Source organism: Chiloscyllium plagiosum, unplaced genomic scaffold (genome assembly GCF_037043375.1).
Source record: "Chiloscyllium plagiosum isolate Xiang-an unplaced genomic scaffold, Cpla_swu_hap1 HiC_scaffold_49, whole genome shotgun sequence".
NCBI classification, from domain to species: domain Eukaryota; kingdom Metazoa; phylum Chordata; class Chondrichthyes; order Orectolobiformes; family Hemiscylliidae; genus Chiloscyllium; species Chiloscyllium plagiosum.
Window position 1 is genome coordinate 974315 of NW_028270187.1, and position 17820 is coordinate 992134.

The following is a 17820-nucleotide window of genomic DNA, read 5'->3' on the forward strand; positions in this document are numbered from 1 at the left end:
TTCAATACGGAGAGGCCCGTACATTGAACCTGGTATCGGTTAATTTCTGTCTCGTTGTTGTTGGAGACTGTATTGTCACTGTGGGAGCAGAGAGACTTTATCATCAAATGCACTTGTGACAGATTCTGGAAATACATTATTTCTCAGTGCACGGTCATTGCCTGAGTGGTCTCAATCTTTACTTCTATGTCCAATGTGTTTAGAATGGCGCCATGAATATTCCCGAGCGGGTTTGACATTCCCACTGGTGTCACATTCCCTTGAACAGCGTGAGGAAGAGCTGAGTTGCCCCAGTGGAATATGTAGTCAGTCGATGCAGCATACAGGAAGGAGCGGGGCTGACCCTCCGCGCTTTCTCCGCTGCCAGGTCCATATCCAGGCTTTTCCCCTGCCTCCAGAGAGAGAGCAGATTAAACACCAGTGAGTGAGTTCTCAGCTGTCAAGGAGGGAAGGCGGTAAAGTGAGATTGTGTGAACTATATCAACTATAACAAATCAACTCGTCCGTATCCATGCATCCCCCGATGGAAAACTCCTGCTCTCCTCGCCATGTTGGCGGGCTTTACAAGTTTGAAAATAAGCGGTTGGTCTCTTGGCGCCAAATGTTTCCCTCCCCTCGCCAGCCACCAACCTTGTTAACACCAAAGGAGACAATGAGGAGAGGGGGATTTTCTAAAATGACACTCCATAATATAATACCATAATAAATCCTGCCCCACTGAAGATCTGATGAGTTGTAAATTCACGGCCGCTGGCTGTGAGTTTTGCCTCTTACCAACGCCCCCCACACGCACTAATCTGCCCCTATATTCTACCTGTCGGTCCAATAACGATAACAATGACCCCCGTGAATCCCCGCTCTCTCTGGATGGTTTGGTGGCTCTGAAAAGAGCCGTTGTGTCTCTCTGTTTGGGGGTGAATGGACAGGGCCGGCCAGGCTCCGTTTAGGCGCGCTCCCCGCGGATCCGGCGGGCCAGCTGGATGTCTTTGGGCATGATAGTGACCCGCTTGGCGTGGATGGCGCACAGGTTGGTGTCCTCAAACAGTCCCACCAGGTAAGCCTCGCTGGCCTCCTGCAGGGCCATCACCGCCGAGCTCTGGAAGCGCAGGTCGGTCTTGAAGTCCTGAGCGATCTCTCGCACCAGGCGCTGGAAGGGCAGTTTGCGGATCAGCAGCTCGGTGGATTTCTGGTAGCGGCGGATTTCCCGCAGAGCCACCGTGCCGGGCCTGTAGCGATGAGGTTTCTTCACTCCGCCCGTGGCCGGAGCGCTCTTGCGGGCCGCTTTGGTCGCCAGCTGCTTGCGGGGAGCTTTCCCTCCGGTGGATTTGCGCGCTGTCTGCTTGGTTCTGGCCATTCTCTCCAACTCTCTGGAATACACACACACAGGCTGCTGCTGGCAATGCTGAGGCTGCTGCAGTGCTGCCTTTTGAAGGGAATGGAGAGCCCGCCCTAGAGCTGCGATTGGATATAGACCCGTCCCTCAGCTCACTGACAAACCGCTCCGGAAGGGGCAGGAAATGAAGCATTGGAGGCTGATTGATTCACTTGGACAATTTCAAAAAGCCCGCCGGCCGATTTCACCCTCACAAAGCCGGAGATGAAATTCAACATGAAGAACCAAAACACCATGGGGCTCCGATTAAGATAAACGTTGATACTTTATAGCAGTATTTTACACTCCAGTTAGCAGTGAGGGCGGACAGGGGGCGGGATCACTGCCTGATCTGTCTGGAACAGGCAGGAGGAAAACGCGGGCTGTATAACAGCCCGGACAAACTGAATGGGAAACGGTTGTTAATGAAGCTGTGCACCCGCGCCGCTTTAAACAAAGAGACTGAAACATGGCCCACTGTCCTTCGGCAAAGTTACCCAACCTCAGCCTTCATAAGTACATCTTTTTAAAATCAATTGCAGTGAACCTGAATACAATTGACATTGTAGCCTTCCAAATAAACCTGTCCGTATAACGTGGTGTTGTGTCAATGTTAATAACTTACATTGAAACAGGCCGATGGAAAGATCAAAGCTCAAAAGTACTATCCCCACAAAGCATGAAATACAAATACTGCAATATATAACATTAGTGTTTGGGCAGGATTACCAATCGCGATGTGGTGTATTAAACGTGCAATAACCTGGTACAGAACAGCATCCCCTCCCTCTGTGCCCTCTCCGTCCTCAGGTCTCCGCTCTCAATGGGAAGATTTGGGGGGGCGGCTCTGAAAAGAGCCTTTGGGTTCGCTGGAAAAGGGGGGCTTTCTGCTCAGCCGCCGAATCCATAGAGAGTGCGGCCCTGGCGTTTCAGAGCGTACACCACATCCATGGCAGTGACCGTCTTGCGCTTGGCGTGCTCAGTGTAGGTGACCGCATCCCTGATCACATTCTCCAGGAAAACCTTCAGCACCCCGCGGGTCTCCTCGTAGATCAAGCCCGAGATGCGCTTGACCCCGCCACGGCGAGCCAGGCGCCGGATGGCTGGTTTGGTGATGCCCTGGATGTTATCACGGAGCACTTTCCGGTGCCGCTTCGCTCCGCCTTTTCCCAGGCCTTTGCCTCCTTTGCCTCTTCCAGACATCACGCTTCTTCACTCCAATCGCTGCTGAATGAGAGCCGAGCTGCCTCCCCTTCCTTTTTTATACAGCCCGGCCCGACCTGACTGAGAAAGAGTTGACAGAGAGTGAGAGGCGGGTCCGGAGAGGAAACGGAGTGACAGACAGAGATCAGGCAGCTCCGCCTCCAGCTAACTGCAGCCCCAACTGTATCTGGAACTAAAGCTTTTCTCCACAATGGCAGGGAACACAATGCTCGGCAGAAAACATACAGACTACAGCTTCATGTTCAAAGATAATAAAAACCAGAGCTTTTCGGAGGAGCTGGGTTACAATTAAACGCCCATGTCGCGGCCTTTCTTGAACAAAGTTAAAAATCACACACCAGCTTCTCGTCTAATACGTTTCTTTGGAAGAAAATGCTTTCAGAGAGCCGTTCCTGCCGCAGGTATCCAGCGGGGCAGGATCATAGGACATAGAATTTATCGTAAAATATCAAAGTGTCATACAACTGATGCGATATATTGAACAAACCCAGATTACTGTTAAATCTTTAATCACTTCGAGTGGGGATATAGGTGCGATTCATTAATATGGAAATCCCAGAACTTCTTTCAAGTCACATTCCCGACATAATCTAAGGATTTATTAAGAAAATCTCAGACAATGCATTTAAAGGTGTGAGGTTAGAGTCTGGCTGGATGCTAACCTTGAGTCAGAATGGTTGTATTTCCAAAGTAGGTGTTGATAAAACGTCACGTGAACTGGCTGTCGACAAATTGTGCTGTTTGAACAAAATAGGATATATCTCCAAATTCACCCCACAGCCTTATGTGTGTCTGCATGTGTGGGAGAGACAGAGTGAGAGAGACCTTTAATATATGTGTGTGAGAGAGAGAGAGAGACTGAGAGTGACAGTGAGAGAGAGAGAGACAGAGAGTGTGTGTGTTCTTGATAGAGTGCATGACTGTGATGGAGGATACACCTGTGAGTGCAAGGATGGGTGTGAGTGTGTGTCTGAGACAGAGCGTGTGCATGAGATAAGGTCTCTGCGAGCGTGTGTGTGTGTGTGTGAGAGAGAGAGAGAGACTGAGAGTGACAGTGAGAGTGAGAGAGAGACAGAGAGAGTGTGTGTGTGTGTTCTTGATAGAGTGCATGACTGTGATGGAGGATACACCTGTGAGTGCAAGGATGGGTGTGAGTGTGTGTCTGAGACAGAGCGTGTGCATGAGATAAGGTCTCTGCGAGCGTGTGTGTGTGTGTGTATGTGTGTGTGCTTGCGCTTGTATGTGAGTGAGAGAGTGTATAGTGTGCTGGGGCCACCTTAACAACAATCCAGGTATGTTCAATACTTCGCAGCAGTGTATGACACAATGATCGTTTGCGCTAAATTCTGTGTCCTAATATCCTGCCCCACGAGCTACCTGGCGAAAGAGCAGTGCTGCAAATGCTTGTATTTCCATATAAATCTGTTGGACAAGACCTGACATTGTGTGATTTTTAATTTTAATTTATTGTAGAGTGTGTGACAGGGACTGGGTGTAAATCACAGCAAGAAAGTGTCTATCGAGTTTTGCTAATCAATTAATATCTAAGGTATGTCTGCACTCAGCATAGGCTGGGACAGGGACCATTTGATCTGGGCTCAGCTCTTTCCTGAGAGATGTGGGTGGCTCTGAGAAGAGCCTTTGGGTTCACACGTTTATGTGTTACACCAACTTTGCTTTTTCTGCTTTCTTTGTGACTTTCAATTTGGGCAAAGTCTTGGGTTTATTGAGAATGGCCAGTGACTTCAATTTGCTCCTCCTGCCCTGACAGCTCACAGTAATTCTCAATCTCAACCAGACCTCAGCACGATAGGTGGTAGCTGACCACCCTTCACGGTGAGCAGGTGCCTGGTCAGACTTGCTGAGTGAACGAACAGAGACTGCCTCAGCTATCATCCTGGAGGATTGGTTACAGGGTCAGTGCTACATGTCCAATCCTGTTCACCATATCACTCACAATAACCAATACAATACCAGAGTGATTTGGGATTGACGGTTCAGTGGTGGTGGTTGCTTTTATGGGTGGATGTCAAATCTGATCAGTGTCAGGCACCATTTGCTCATCTGCTGGTGTATGAGTATGACAGCAGAATACACACACAACACACAGCAACATCCCTTTGTAGTGAAACACAGTCATTAGCGATGTTTATTACCTGGGTTAGACTGAGTTTGAGTCTCAGAACATCATACAACAGGAACAAGAGACAGTCAACCAACCCAATGAGTCATTGAGTACAATCATGGCTGATCAGGAAGTTCAAAATCTCTTATCCACAATATCCCAGAACTTCTCCAGTCATTGACAATCAAACGGTAATTGATCTCTACTTTAGCAATACTCAAAGACTGGCCTTCTACAAACTCCAGGAAACAGATTTCCAAAGATTCACCGTTTTCTGAGCAGAGCAAATTCACTCTTTAATATCTCAGAGTTATGGTAAGGTCTTGGGGTGTGTTGGTGACCAAAGAGACCTTGGAGTGTAGTTTCATAGGTCCTTAAAAGTGGGGTCCCAGGGAGACAGAGTAGTGAATAAGACATTTGATATGCTTGCCTTTCTTGGTCAGTACATCGAGTATAGGAGTTGGGAGGTCATCTTGCAGCTGTACAGGACATTGGTCATGCCACTTTTGGAACATTGTGTGCAATTCTTGTCTCCCTCCTTTTCAAATAATCATAGAATCCCTACAGTGTACAAACAGGCCATTTGACCCAACTAGTCCACACTGACCCTCTGAAGAGTATCCTCACCAGACCTATTCCCCGAGTAATGACTCTACACTTCCTATGATTGACGCCACAAACCTACACATCCTTGAACACGAGGGGCAATTTAGCTTGGCCCATTCACCTAACCTGCATATCTGGAGCACCTGGAGGAAACCCACGCACACACTGGGAGCATGTGCAAGCTCCACACAGACTGCCCCCCGAGGCTGCTTTCAAACCTGGGTCACTGGCGCTGTGAGGCAACAGTGCAACCCAAAGAGCCACCATGCCACTGACTGGAAGAATGGTGTGAAACATGAGAGGGTTCATAAAAGATTTACAAGGATGTTGTCAGGATGGGAGGATTGGAGGTATAGGGAGAGGCTGAATAGGCAGGGGCTATATTCCCTAGAACTTTGGAGACTGAGGGGTGACCTCTAAGAGGGTTATAAAATAATGAAGGTTACTGATGAGGTAAATAGTAGGTGTCACTCCGCTAGGATGGGGCATTTTCAAGCCTATTGGGCATATTTTAAGGGGGCAGTTGAGAGTGTGGTGCTGAAAAAGCACAGCAGGTCAGGCAGCATCTGAGGAGCAGGAAAATCAACATTTCGGGCAAAAACCCTTCATCAGGAATTCGGGCTTTTGTCTCTTCGAGTTTCCTGCTCCTCAGATGCTGCCTGACCTGCTGTGCTTTTCCAGCACCGCACTCTCGACTCGAAACTCCAGCATCTGCAGTCCTCACTTTCACCATATTTTAAGGTGAGGAGAGAGAGATTTATAAAAAGACATGAGGGGCAATTTTCTTTGCACAGATGGTGGTTCGTATGTGCAATTAACTTCCTGTGGTAGTGGTGGATACAGGCACAGTTACAACATTTATAAGACAGTCAGATAAGTACATGAATAGGAAAGGTTTGGAGGGATATGCACCAGCAGGAGGCAGGTGGGACTAGTTTAGTTTGTGATTCTGGTCAGCATGGACTGGTGGACTGAAGTGTCTATTCCTGTGCTCGATGTCTTTATGGCTCCATTATGAATTGAAGTCATTTTGAACGTATCATTTTTCATTACCTGCCATGTCATTCCATGGCTGTTCACATTGTAACAGATTTCTCAGTACAGTGTGTGCATTTGGGACTCGTTTTACATCAGTCAGTTCGTGTGCACACGGTCACCATGCTTGTTTTGTCAGACTTTGGCACAGAATGTGTATTTGGATTTCACATTATTTAACTGTTGTGTGTATGAATCGGAAAACTATTCATCAGAGGAGAATAATTCTGTCCTGATTAGTTATAAGTAACTTAATGTGTTTAATCTTCTACTTTTGGCAACTTGTCGTGTCTGTGAATGCAGTTTCCTTCTATCTCTGTATTTTTAACACTGACCTTATGTATGGTTGTTGAGATGATGTAAAAGTAAAATCTATTTGTTTACCTTGATTAGAACTACAAAAATGCCCTTTTCAAATGCAGATTTGATGGTGTCCACGAGTGTCTATTTCCAATCAGTTTCAGTCTCTCCCTCTTCAAAAATGGTGTAAATGTCAATAGGCTGTGAAGGATAAAACCTATTGGACCTGGGCTGGTGTGATTGAGAACAGAGAGAGAAAAATGTAATTCCTTGGTGGCATTTGACTCTTGATTTGAACATCTCTCTGGGAATTGACTCCAATGTGGGTCTAAAACTGAGAGAACTGCAGATGCTTTAAATCAGAAACAAAACCAGAAAGTGCTGGAAAAGCTCAGCAGGTCTGTCAGTATCTGCGGAGAGAAATCAGAGTTAACATTTCGAGCCAAGGTCTCAGAACCAGTTCTGAGGAAGGGTTACGCGACCCAAAACATTAACACTGATTTCTTTCCACAGATGCTTCCAGATCTGCCGAACTTTCCCAACAATTTCTGTTTTGGTAACATTCCTGCTGTTTGGCAGAAGCAGCTGCTCACACTTGGTTTTGTACTGAGGAAATATTACATTGCCTTGATCCTTTAATTATTTTCCTGTAAGAAGACAGAAGAGATATCTCCTCAGCGTTAGGCACGATTGCCAGTATCAAATTGAACTATGTAACATTCAGTTAGTAATCGTTAGGATGTTATTCTTTAAAACTAATGATTCAAACTGAAACATGTATGTGTTTCCATTCTTGGACTGAGCTACTATGTTTTAAGGGTTCTATACCAATTCACTGAGATCCAGAAACTAACCAATACCTGTACAGCTCCATGAACAGGACCACCTGATGAAACTGTGGATATGTGCATCTAGTTACCAATCTGCTTATGTTAGTTTCTGTTATGAATCCTGCATTTGAGAGAAGTTATCAATTTTACCTGTTCGTTTCTGTGAGGAAAGTTAAAGTCTAGCCTATTTCCATGATATACTGTATTTTGAGGGGATATGGTCTGGTGCATAACAGTGAATTTAGTTATTGATCCGTACCTGTCAGATTCTGCTTTTGAATATGAGCGTACTTATGAAACTGTACAATTTAAACTATCTGAATATGTGAGTGTAGTTATCAATCTGTCCCTGGAAGACTTGTAAATATACTTTCATGTGCACAAAGCAGAGTGTGACAGGGTCAGATTAATAACTACATTCAAATGTTCATATAACATAAACTGACAGGGACAGATTGATAAACAACATCACATATCCACATAATAGAAACTGCCAGGGACTGGCTGATAAATACATTTACATACTTAGACAGCAATCAGGCTCTGATTGTTTCATTGATGGGAATATGTGCATTTACTTATCAATCTGTATCTGTCCCTTTCTGCCATGGGAATGTGTGAGTACAGTTATCATTCTCTCCCTGTCTGTTTCTGCTCTGTTGCCTATGTCAATGTGAGTGTAGTTATCAATCTGTACCTGGCAGACTCTGCTGTGTGAATATGTAAATATAGTTATCAACCTATACCTGTCAGTTTCTGCTTGCAAAATGTGTGAGTGTGGTTATCAATCTTTCCCTGTCAGGCTCTCTAATGTAAATATGAGTGTATTTAACAGTCTTTTCCTGTTAATTTCTGTGTTGTGAATATGTGAATGTCGTTATCAATTGTAGCTGTCAGTTTCTGCTGCGTGAAGATGCAAATGTAGTTGTTAATCTCAAACTGTCACTTTGTACTTTGTTAATATGAGAGTCTAATTATCCATCTTCCTCTGAAATATTACTTCTTTGTGTGCATGTGGGAGTGTATTTACCAATCGGTCAAACCTTTTGACAAGGTCCCACATAAGAGACTGATTGGGAGAGTTAAATCACATGGAATTCAGGGAAACTGGAATGCACTGCCTGGGAAGGTTGTGGAGGCCAGAAACCTTAGAACTTTAAAGAGATACTTGGATGAGCACATCAAGGATATGGGATACGTGCAGAAAATTGGGATTAGCGTGCCCTCGATGGTAGTTATCATCAATGCAGACTGATATGCCGAAAGGCCTTTTCTGTGCTCCCTCCCTTTTCTTGACCTCTCTATTTCCATCTCCAGATGGACATTTACTATAAACCCACAGACTCTCACAGCTACCTGGATGACACGCCCTCCCACTCAGTATTCTGCAAAAACCACATCCCATTCTCCCAATTCCTCCACCTCCACCACATCTGCTCGGACAAGGAGTCATTCCACTCCCAAGCAGCCCAGATATTCACCTATTTCAAACAACGTGCTTCTAAAATCACCGCTCAGCCTCTGATGCTCCAGGGAAAAAAGCCCCAGCCTATTCACAATCTCCTTATATTTCAAACCCTCTACTCCTGGCAACATCTCTGTCAATCATTTTTGCACCCTCACAAGATTAACAACATCCTTCTGAAAGCAGGGTGACCAGAATTTTACACAGTATTCGACAAGTGCCCTAACTTATGTCCTGTGCAGCTCAAACATGACGTCCCAACTCCAATACTCAGACCAAAGAAGGCAAACATGGCAAGCCCCTTTTTCACATACTTGTTCACCTGTGACTCCACTTCCAAGGAACAACACACATGCAATCCTAGGTCTCTTTGTTTGGCAACTCTCCTCAGGACCCTACCATTAACTGTACAAGTCCTGCCCTGTTTTGAGTAATACGAATGTTTGTGTAATTATTGTTTTCTCTTTGTCAGTGTCTGCAATGTTAATATGTAAGAACAACTATCCATCTAAATCTGACAGTTGCTATCATGATGATATGGGAGTTCAGTAATTGATGTCTAAAACGTCAGCTTCTGATGTGTGACTATGGGAGTCAAGTTCTCCATCTGTACTAGTCACTTTCTACTTTTGGGTATCAAAGTGGTTTAATTCTCTGGCAGCCAGTAATATTCCCTGTGACTCTGTTTCATTCTGTGATAGCAGTTATCAGCGTATCGAGAGTGGAGTCTTAATCTCTGCTGCATTTTGTGATTAATGAGTTTTCTCTCAATCTTTAGAGAAGGGGTCAGCAGATGGTATCTAGTTCACAATCCCAACAATTACTGGAAACTGTTTTGCAGAACAGTTAAAGAATAGAATGTACGAGCACAGATTGAATGGGAGGAATGGCCTTCATCTGTGTTGTACCAATTCGGAGATTCTGATTCTGGTGTGAAAAGGAAAACACATCCCGCTGTGTAGAATATCAGCACAAAACTACCATGTAGAAATGGACAGACCGGCTAATTAAAATACCAGGGCTTGTTGCTCAGTGTGGGATGTTTCCCTTTTCAAGGGTTCGGTACTATCACTGAGACACTTTGTTTCATTTTGTAATCAGGCATTGATCGTGCTTTTTGTGTGAGAGAGTTTTATTCTGCATCTGCCTGTCCATGCTACATGATAGTTTTTATTGTTGAACATGATTTAATGGTTGTGTCTTTGAATGGGACGACTATTTCTCAAAGATTATTTTTGTCCTGCTTAGTTACTGTTAATATCAAAAGTTTCCTTTTGGATCTGTACTCAGTAACTACTGCATATATGGTTACTCCAGCTAGGTAACAGCATGATCTATTTGTTCATCGTGATTGTTACTTTGAAAATTCCCTAACTGTGGATTTAATGCAGTTCCTGACTGCCTGTTTCCAGTGAGGATTCAATATATCCCTTTTCAAATCTGAATGACAATGCACTTTGAATGATGACATTTATTGCATCTGCGCTGGTCCATAGTGAAAACTGGCTGTGTTTTACTCATGGATTGAATGTATATCTCTGGAAAGTGAGCTTTTTGTGAGTCTGACTCAATCCGTTCTGTAATTGCGGAAAGGACATTCCCCCAGCTCGGACAGTGGTAACATACCTGCTGTTTGGAAGGAGCAGCTGCTCACACTTGGCATTATACCGAGGTAATATTACATTGTCTTGGGCCATTGAATATTTGCCTGGAGGAAGACAGAAGATTTATCTCCTTTACATCAACATTAGCTAAGTTTGGTAATATCAAACTGATCAATGCAATATTTTGTTAATAGTTATTATGATCTTTATAAAGCCAGCAATTGGAACAGAGCAGGCTTTGGTTCCACTTTTGCCCTCAGCTGCTCCTGCTCTCTTTTTGTGAAATTATAGAACAATTTATTCAGATACAAAAATTAACCAAGACCTGTACAGCTCTATGATTGGGATGCTTGCACAGTTCAAAACCAAGATCCCAATACACTAACTATTGAAGAATAACAGGCACTATTTCAAATAGTATACTTGAGACTTTTGATCCAATGACAGTCATAGTTATTCTTTACAGAATTGTGACATTCATATATATTATTTTTATTTCCACAGTTGAAAGTTCATTGCCAACAAACAATGCGAAACAGAAACCAAACAATTTATTCCAATCAGTATTCAGAGGATTGCAAACTACAACAATGATATATAGTTCACAGTCCCAACAATTAGTGGAAACTAGTAATAGAAGAGATAAAGAATAGAATGTCCAACTGTAGACACAATGACCTAATTGGACTGCTTCTGTGCTCTACACAATCTGTGCTCCTGATTCTAATGATAAAGGAAATTACATCCTGTTGTATAGACTATCCATATAAAAATATCATGGAGAAATGGACAGACCAACTTATTTACAAGGCTGGTCCGATACATAGTGTGGCATAGTTCCCTTCCTAAGGTTCTATGTTATCACTGAGACATTTACTTTCATTTTGGACTCGGATATTGTTGTTTTCTTTTGCATTACTCAGTCTCTCAATCAGAATATGAGTATGGATAAAGTCAGCTTTTGTCAGCTAACATTGAACATGGGATTCATTCAGTCTCTCATTATGAGTTATCAATGTGCTTCTTATTCATGGTTATTGTATTTTATATTGATGCAGTGTCATTTCAAAGTGGAATTGTCATCTTTCAGAACTGCAGAAGCTCTTTATTGTTCAAACTTTTGCTATTCAGAATGTATCAGATATTATCCAATGTCATTTGTGTCAGCTCCTGACAGTGAAAGTGGATGTGTTTATATCACTGTTAATCTCTGGCACTGTACGTCTCAGTTGAATAACTTCCACAACATTGGAGTCTTCGGGGACAATGCAGTTTATAACTGTCAGTTTATTTTGGGCATGCCGATCTCTAGACTGAATGTATGTTTTAAATTTATTATTCCTATGTTAGTCCCAGAAAAACTATATGAGAGTCTTCACGCTGTATTCAAAAATCTCTCATTATCTGTCTGAATACGGGATACTTTGTGTCTTTTCCTTTTGGTCAATTTGACATCAAATTTTATATTCTGTAGTTTTGTATGAGATCTGCACTGCTTTTCAGTTTGGGGTTCAATGCAAAAATATATATTTTAAAATACAAATTTGGGCTGAAGTGTAATTCCTCCAATCTGTAAAATGGAATTGATGCATGAGTTACATCTCCATATCTAAAATAGGATGAGATATTTGGAGGGGTAATTATACATAGCTCAAGTTACTTCTGAGGCAACTTCACTGGAATTTACTGCGTACCATGTGATAGGTTCAGTCTTTTCTAATACAGCACACAATTGGGTTAAACTTTATGGCCAAAGTGAAACACTCTATTTAAGTCATATAGGGAGTGAATGTTGATAGTCATAGTGTTAAGGGATTGGATGGAGAGGAATTTGTTAAGGGTGTACACAAGAACTTTCAGATTCAGTATGTAGATGTATCTACTAGAGAAGGTGCAAAACTTGATCTACTCTTGGGAAATAAGGCAGGGCAGGTGACCGAGTTGTCAGTCGGGGAGCACTTTGGAGCTAGCGACCATAATTCTATTAGTTTTAAAATAGTGTTGGAAAAGAATAGACCGGATCTAAAAGTTGAAGTTCTAAATTGGAGGAAGGCAAATTTTGATGGTATCGGGGAAGAACTTTCAAAAGCTGATTGGGGTCAGATGTTCGCCGGTAAAGGGATTGCTGGAAAGTGGGAGGTCTTCAGAAATGAGATAACGAGAATGTAGAGACAGTATATTCCTGTTAGGGGGAAAGGAAAGGCTGGTAGGTGTAAGGAATGCTGGATGACTAGAGAATTTGAGGGTTTTGTTAAGAAAAAGAAGGAAACATATGTCAGGTATAGACAGAAGAGATCGAGAGAATCCTTAGAAGAGTATAAATGCAGTAGGAGTATACTCAAGAGGGAAATCAGGAGGGCAAAAAGGGGACATGAGGTACCTTTGGTAAATAGGGTTGAGGAGAATCCAAAGGGTTTTTATAAATACATTAAGGACAAAAGGGTAACTAGGGAGAGAATAGGGTCCCTCAAAGATCAGCAAGGCCACCTACGTATGGTGCCGCAGGAGATGGGGGAGATACTAAACTTGTACTTTGCATCAGTGTTTACTGTGGAGAAGGAGATGGAAGATATAGAATGTGGGGAAATAGATATTACACAGGAGGAGGTGCTGGATGTCTTGAAATGCATAAAAGTGGATAAAATAGCAAGACCTGTACAGGTGTACCCTAGAACTCTGTGAGAAGCTCGGCAAGTGATTGCTGGGCCCATTGCTGAGATATTTGTATCATCGATAGTCACAGGTGAGGTGTCAGAAGACTGGAGGTTGGCTCATGTGACACCATTATTTAAGAAAGGTGGTAAAGAAAAGCCAGGGAACTGTAGACCGGTGAGCCTGACATTGGTGGTTGGCATGTTGTTGGAAGGAATCCTGAGGGACAGAATTTATTTGGAAAGGCAAGGGCTGATTAGGGATTGTCAGCATGGCTTTGTGCATGGGAAATCATGTCTCATGAACTCGATTGAGTTTCTTGAAGAAATAACACAGAGGACTGATGAGGGCAGAGAGGTGGATGTGATCCATGTGGCGTTCAACAAGGTTACCCATGGGAGACTGGTTAGCAAGATTAGAGCTCATGGGATATGGGGAGCACTAGCTATTTGGATACAGAACTGGCTCAACGGTAGAAGACAGATGGTGGTGGTGGTGGTGGGTTGCTTTTCAGACTGGAGGCCTCTGACTACTGGTGTGCCACAAGGATCAGTGCTGGGTCCACTACGTTTCATCATGTATATAAATGATTTGGGTGTAAACATAGGAGATATAGTTAGTAAGTTTGCAGATGACACCAAAACTGGACGTACAGTGGAGAGCGAAGAAGGTTACCTCAGATTACAATGGGATCTTGACCAGATGGGCCAATGGGCTCAGGAGTGGCAGATAGCGTTTAATTTAGATAAATGTGAAGTGCTGTGTTTTGGAAAAGCAAATCAGAGAGGACTAATACTCCTCGTGGAAAGGTGCTAGGGAGTGTTCCTGAACAAGGAAACCTTGGAGTGCAGGTTCATTGTTCCTTGAAAGTAGAGCGGCAGATAGATAGCAGAGTGAAGAAGGCATTTGATATGCTTTCGATTATTGGTCAGAGTATTGAGTATAGGAGTTGGGAGGTCATGTTGCAGCTGTGCAGGACATTGATGAGGTCACTTTCGGAATATTGCATGCAATTCTGGTCTCCTTCCTATCAGAAGGATGTTGTGAAACTTGAAAGTGTTCAGAAAAGATTTACAAAGATGTTGCCAGGGTTGGAGGTTTTGAACAAGAGGGAGAAACTGAATAAGCTGGGGCTGTTTTCCCTGGAGCATTGGAGACTGAGAGTTGACCGTATAGAGGCTTATAACACCATGAGGGGCATGGATAGGATAAATAGACAAACTCTTTTACCTGGGGTGGGCGAGTCCAGAAGTAGAGGGCATAAGTTTCAGGTGACAGGGGAAAGATATTAAAGGAACAACTTTTTCGAGCAGAGTCTGGTGCATATATGGAATGAGCTGTCAGAGGAAGCTTGTACAATTGCAGTATTTAAAAGGCATCTGGATGTGTATATGAACAGGAAGGGTTTCGAGGGATGTGGGCCAAGTGCTGGGAAATGGGACTAGATTAGGTTAGGATATGAGGTCAGCATGGAGGAAAAGGTCTGTTTGCGTGCTGTACATCTTTATGACTCTATATGTGACAGACGTTCAACAGAACAAAAAAGCTACATGGTTTGGTGAAGAAACTGGAACCTAAAATTGAGAGTTGGAGTCTAGGGCTGCTGTCTCCAGTATAAAAGCCCTGGTTATACAGGCAGAGATTGTTTTGAAAGGAACAGTTATTGTGAGATAAGAAGGACATAGATTCAAGTTTAATGCAATTTCAATCTTCCTGCATTGTGTTACTGAGCAGTTTAAACGATTCTTGAAAAGTGGGGAACCAGTTCACAAAGTGGGAGAGAAGAGAGTTCTCAGTGCACGTATTCTTTAGTGAATGGGAAACAGCCTATGTTCTTTAGTTGTGGTGCCTACAGGATTCATGGATATGTGAACATGCAACACATCACAACAGACAAGAGTCTGTGTTGTTCATTGTAATCAAGGAGAGAAAAGCAATGGGCCTTTGTGTCTCCTATTGTGCAAAGTCTAACTGGGAATAGTAACAACAAGGGCTGGTCTTCACGATGCTATCAATTATTGCATAGTGACCTATTTTTCTGAATACTGCTGAATTGATGATCAGTATTCACTGAATTCATTTGCAATGAAGTGAACAATTCCACTGCTTGCATATGACTGACCACAATATTCCTTATACAGGAATGAAAATTCATCAATTCCATTTTATTTGCTGATGCAGACAGGATAGTACCCTGCCTCTGTGGTGTGATAGTGTAAACCATTAGCAATATTGTTGTGTTGTTATATGGTCGGGAGGAGGAAAGCAAAAGGACTTTTATTTTTTGTCATGCAATGCAGAATATTTAAATGGTCAAGTTCAATTTATTCATCAAACAACACTGTCCAAACCTTCACAGAAAAGCTTGCCACACCTACCCATTATGGATATTTGGTTTCTTACTGCTCTGCTATGAATGGTGATTATCTGATTCATCGAGAAATCTGTACCCAGATTCCTTGTTTTTTGGTAATGTATCCTAGGGAGGGTCAACAGGAATGTCAGGCTTGTAGATCTCCGTGTAGAAAAATAAAACAGACTTTAAAAGATGTACAAAAGTATAAAGAAAAAGATTTTGCTGGAATGGAAAAAGAAAAGAAAAATAACACCTGCAAGGTGAAGCAATACAGAATGACACTGTGATAAAGATGGGGCTGGCAGATTCTCTGCTGCCATGATATATTTATGGAAATGGAATGCTGATTGAAAGGGTTGCCAGCTTGGCCAATTGTTATGCTGTTATGGATTGGTTTTGCTGTTCAGTGCAGACTTAATCATTTGAAGGGCTTTCTTCTGTGTTGGAGATCTCTTGCCTCGAGATCTGAGAGTAGAAATCAGTTTGAATGTAACATTTTCTGACACTTGCAATGTTTATGGATCTTCATCACCGTTCGATATCATCGTGTGTGTGTTAGGATGTATTTGAGACTCATTGTAAATCATTCAGGATTTTATGCTTGCAGCGGGAGTGGTGAGGTGTTAGTAGTGTGTGTGTACATGCAGTAAGCCTTCTGTCCATGTCAGGAAAGAACATTTGGAATGTACATTATACAATTGTAATGTCTTTGTATGGGACACCTATTGATCAAAAGATTAATTTGGCCTCATCAGTGACTAATAATGTCAAAGTTTCCCCATATGTTTGCACTCAATCTCTACTTCATACATAGTTATTGTAACTGTGTAACAATGATCTAATCTACACTAATAAACCTTTATACCACATTTGGATTTAACGTGGTTCCTGAGTGCAGATTTTGGATTAACAGACAGTCTATCCATATTCAGATTAAAACCCATCCAATAAAGATGGGTTTTAAATGGTAAAAATTATTGGAACTGGCTATAGTGTGCATTGAGAGAGAAGAAAATGTATTTCAACAGATGTGTTTGACTCTTGGATTGAATGTATACATCTGAAAATTGAGCTCAATGTGTGTCTGATTCAATCCACTCTGTGTCTGTGGAAAGGATGTTCTCGACTCTGACAGCAGTAATATACCTGGTGTCTGGTAGAAGCAGTTGCTCACACTTGGCTTTGTACTGAGTATATATTAGATTGTCTTGGTCCAGCGAGTATGTTTCTGGAGGGAAACAGAAGATATGTTACATCTAATTCAAACTGATCAATGCTAAATTCAAGTAATATTAATTATGATTGTTTTTAAAGAAAGACCACATTGTGAACAAAGCATGGCTTGGTTCTGTTATTGCTCTGAGTTACTCCTAGTCTCTTTTTTTGTCAAAATTATTAAACAATTTCCTGAGACACCAAAACGAACTAATAGCTGTGCAGCTCCATGAATGGAATGCTTAGACAGTTCAATATGCAGCTCCCACTACACTAACTTGAAGGGAAGGATAAAAGGCGTGATTTCAAATGCTGTACTTGAGACTTTGGATCTGGTGACTGCTACATTTATCCCTTAGAGGGTTGTCACAGTCAAAGTCGATTTGCTTTCTACTATTCACTGCCCAATATCAACAAACAGCGTGAAAGAGAAATCAAACAATGAATTGCCATCAGTGTTCAGAGGATTGCAAACCACAGGAATGTCCCACAGCAGCTCCTTCCCGCTCTGTCTCCCCCAGCAGCCCCCCCCCCCACACACACAGAGCCCGAGAAAGGCCTCCCCCTTCCCCCCCAGCCCGCTCACTCCAAGTTCCGGGCCCAGTTCCTGCTCCGCTCGGCATCTCCCAACCAGCTCCCGGTTCTCCCCTCCCCCCGAATCAATCCGGGGGTGGGAGCCCCCTGTGTGTCCCAGGCTCCCATCCCGATGTGCTGCTGGAAGGAGCCCCTGCTGTTCCCTCCCTTCCCTGGGCTCGGAGCTCTCCATTGCGGTCTGTTTCAAACAAACCGCTTCCACTCACTGAGTAAATGCTCCTCAATGGCCGCGCGGGGGCAGGGCCTCACGCATGCGCACATCTGGACAGGAACCAAATTCAAAACCACACACCACCAGGTTACAGTCCAACCGGGATTTGTGGGTGGACTAGCTTTCGGTGCACTGCTCCTTCGTCAGGAGACTAGTGGGGCAGGATACTGAATTTATAGCAAAAGACCAATGTATCATGCAACTGATACGACATATTGAACAAATCCATTC

At 43.2% G+C, this 17820-nt stretch overlaps 2 protein-coding genes across 2 annotated transcripts; both read right to left on the minus strand.

The window, feature by feature from the left end:
- Window positions 1-87: 87 nt before the first annotated feature.
- Window positions 88-17598, minus strand: LOC148135342 (histone H4). Its single transcript, XM_087984915.1, has 5 exons — window positions 17585-17598; window positions 16716-16797; window positions 10584-10665; window positions 2136-2656; window positions 88-436 (listed from the first exon to the last, which is right to left on the minus strand). The coding sequence occupies exon 4, from the start codon at window positions 2573-2575 to the stop codon at window positions 2264-2266; it is 312 nt and encodes a 103-aa protein (XP_087841041.1). The 5' UTR covers window positions 2576-2656; window positions 10584-10665; window positions 16716-16797; window positions 17585-17598; the 3' UTR covers window positions 88-436; window positions 2136-2263.
- Window positions 430-1374, minus strand: LOC148135343 (histone H3). The gene has a single exon (XM_087984914.1). The coding sequence runs from the start codon at window positions 1352-1354 to the stop codon at window positions 944-946; it is 411 nt and encodes a 136-aa protein (XP_087841040.1). The 5' UTR covers window positions 1355-1374; the 3' UTR covers window positions 430-943.
- Window positions 17599-17820: the final 222 nt, after the last annotated feature.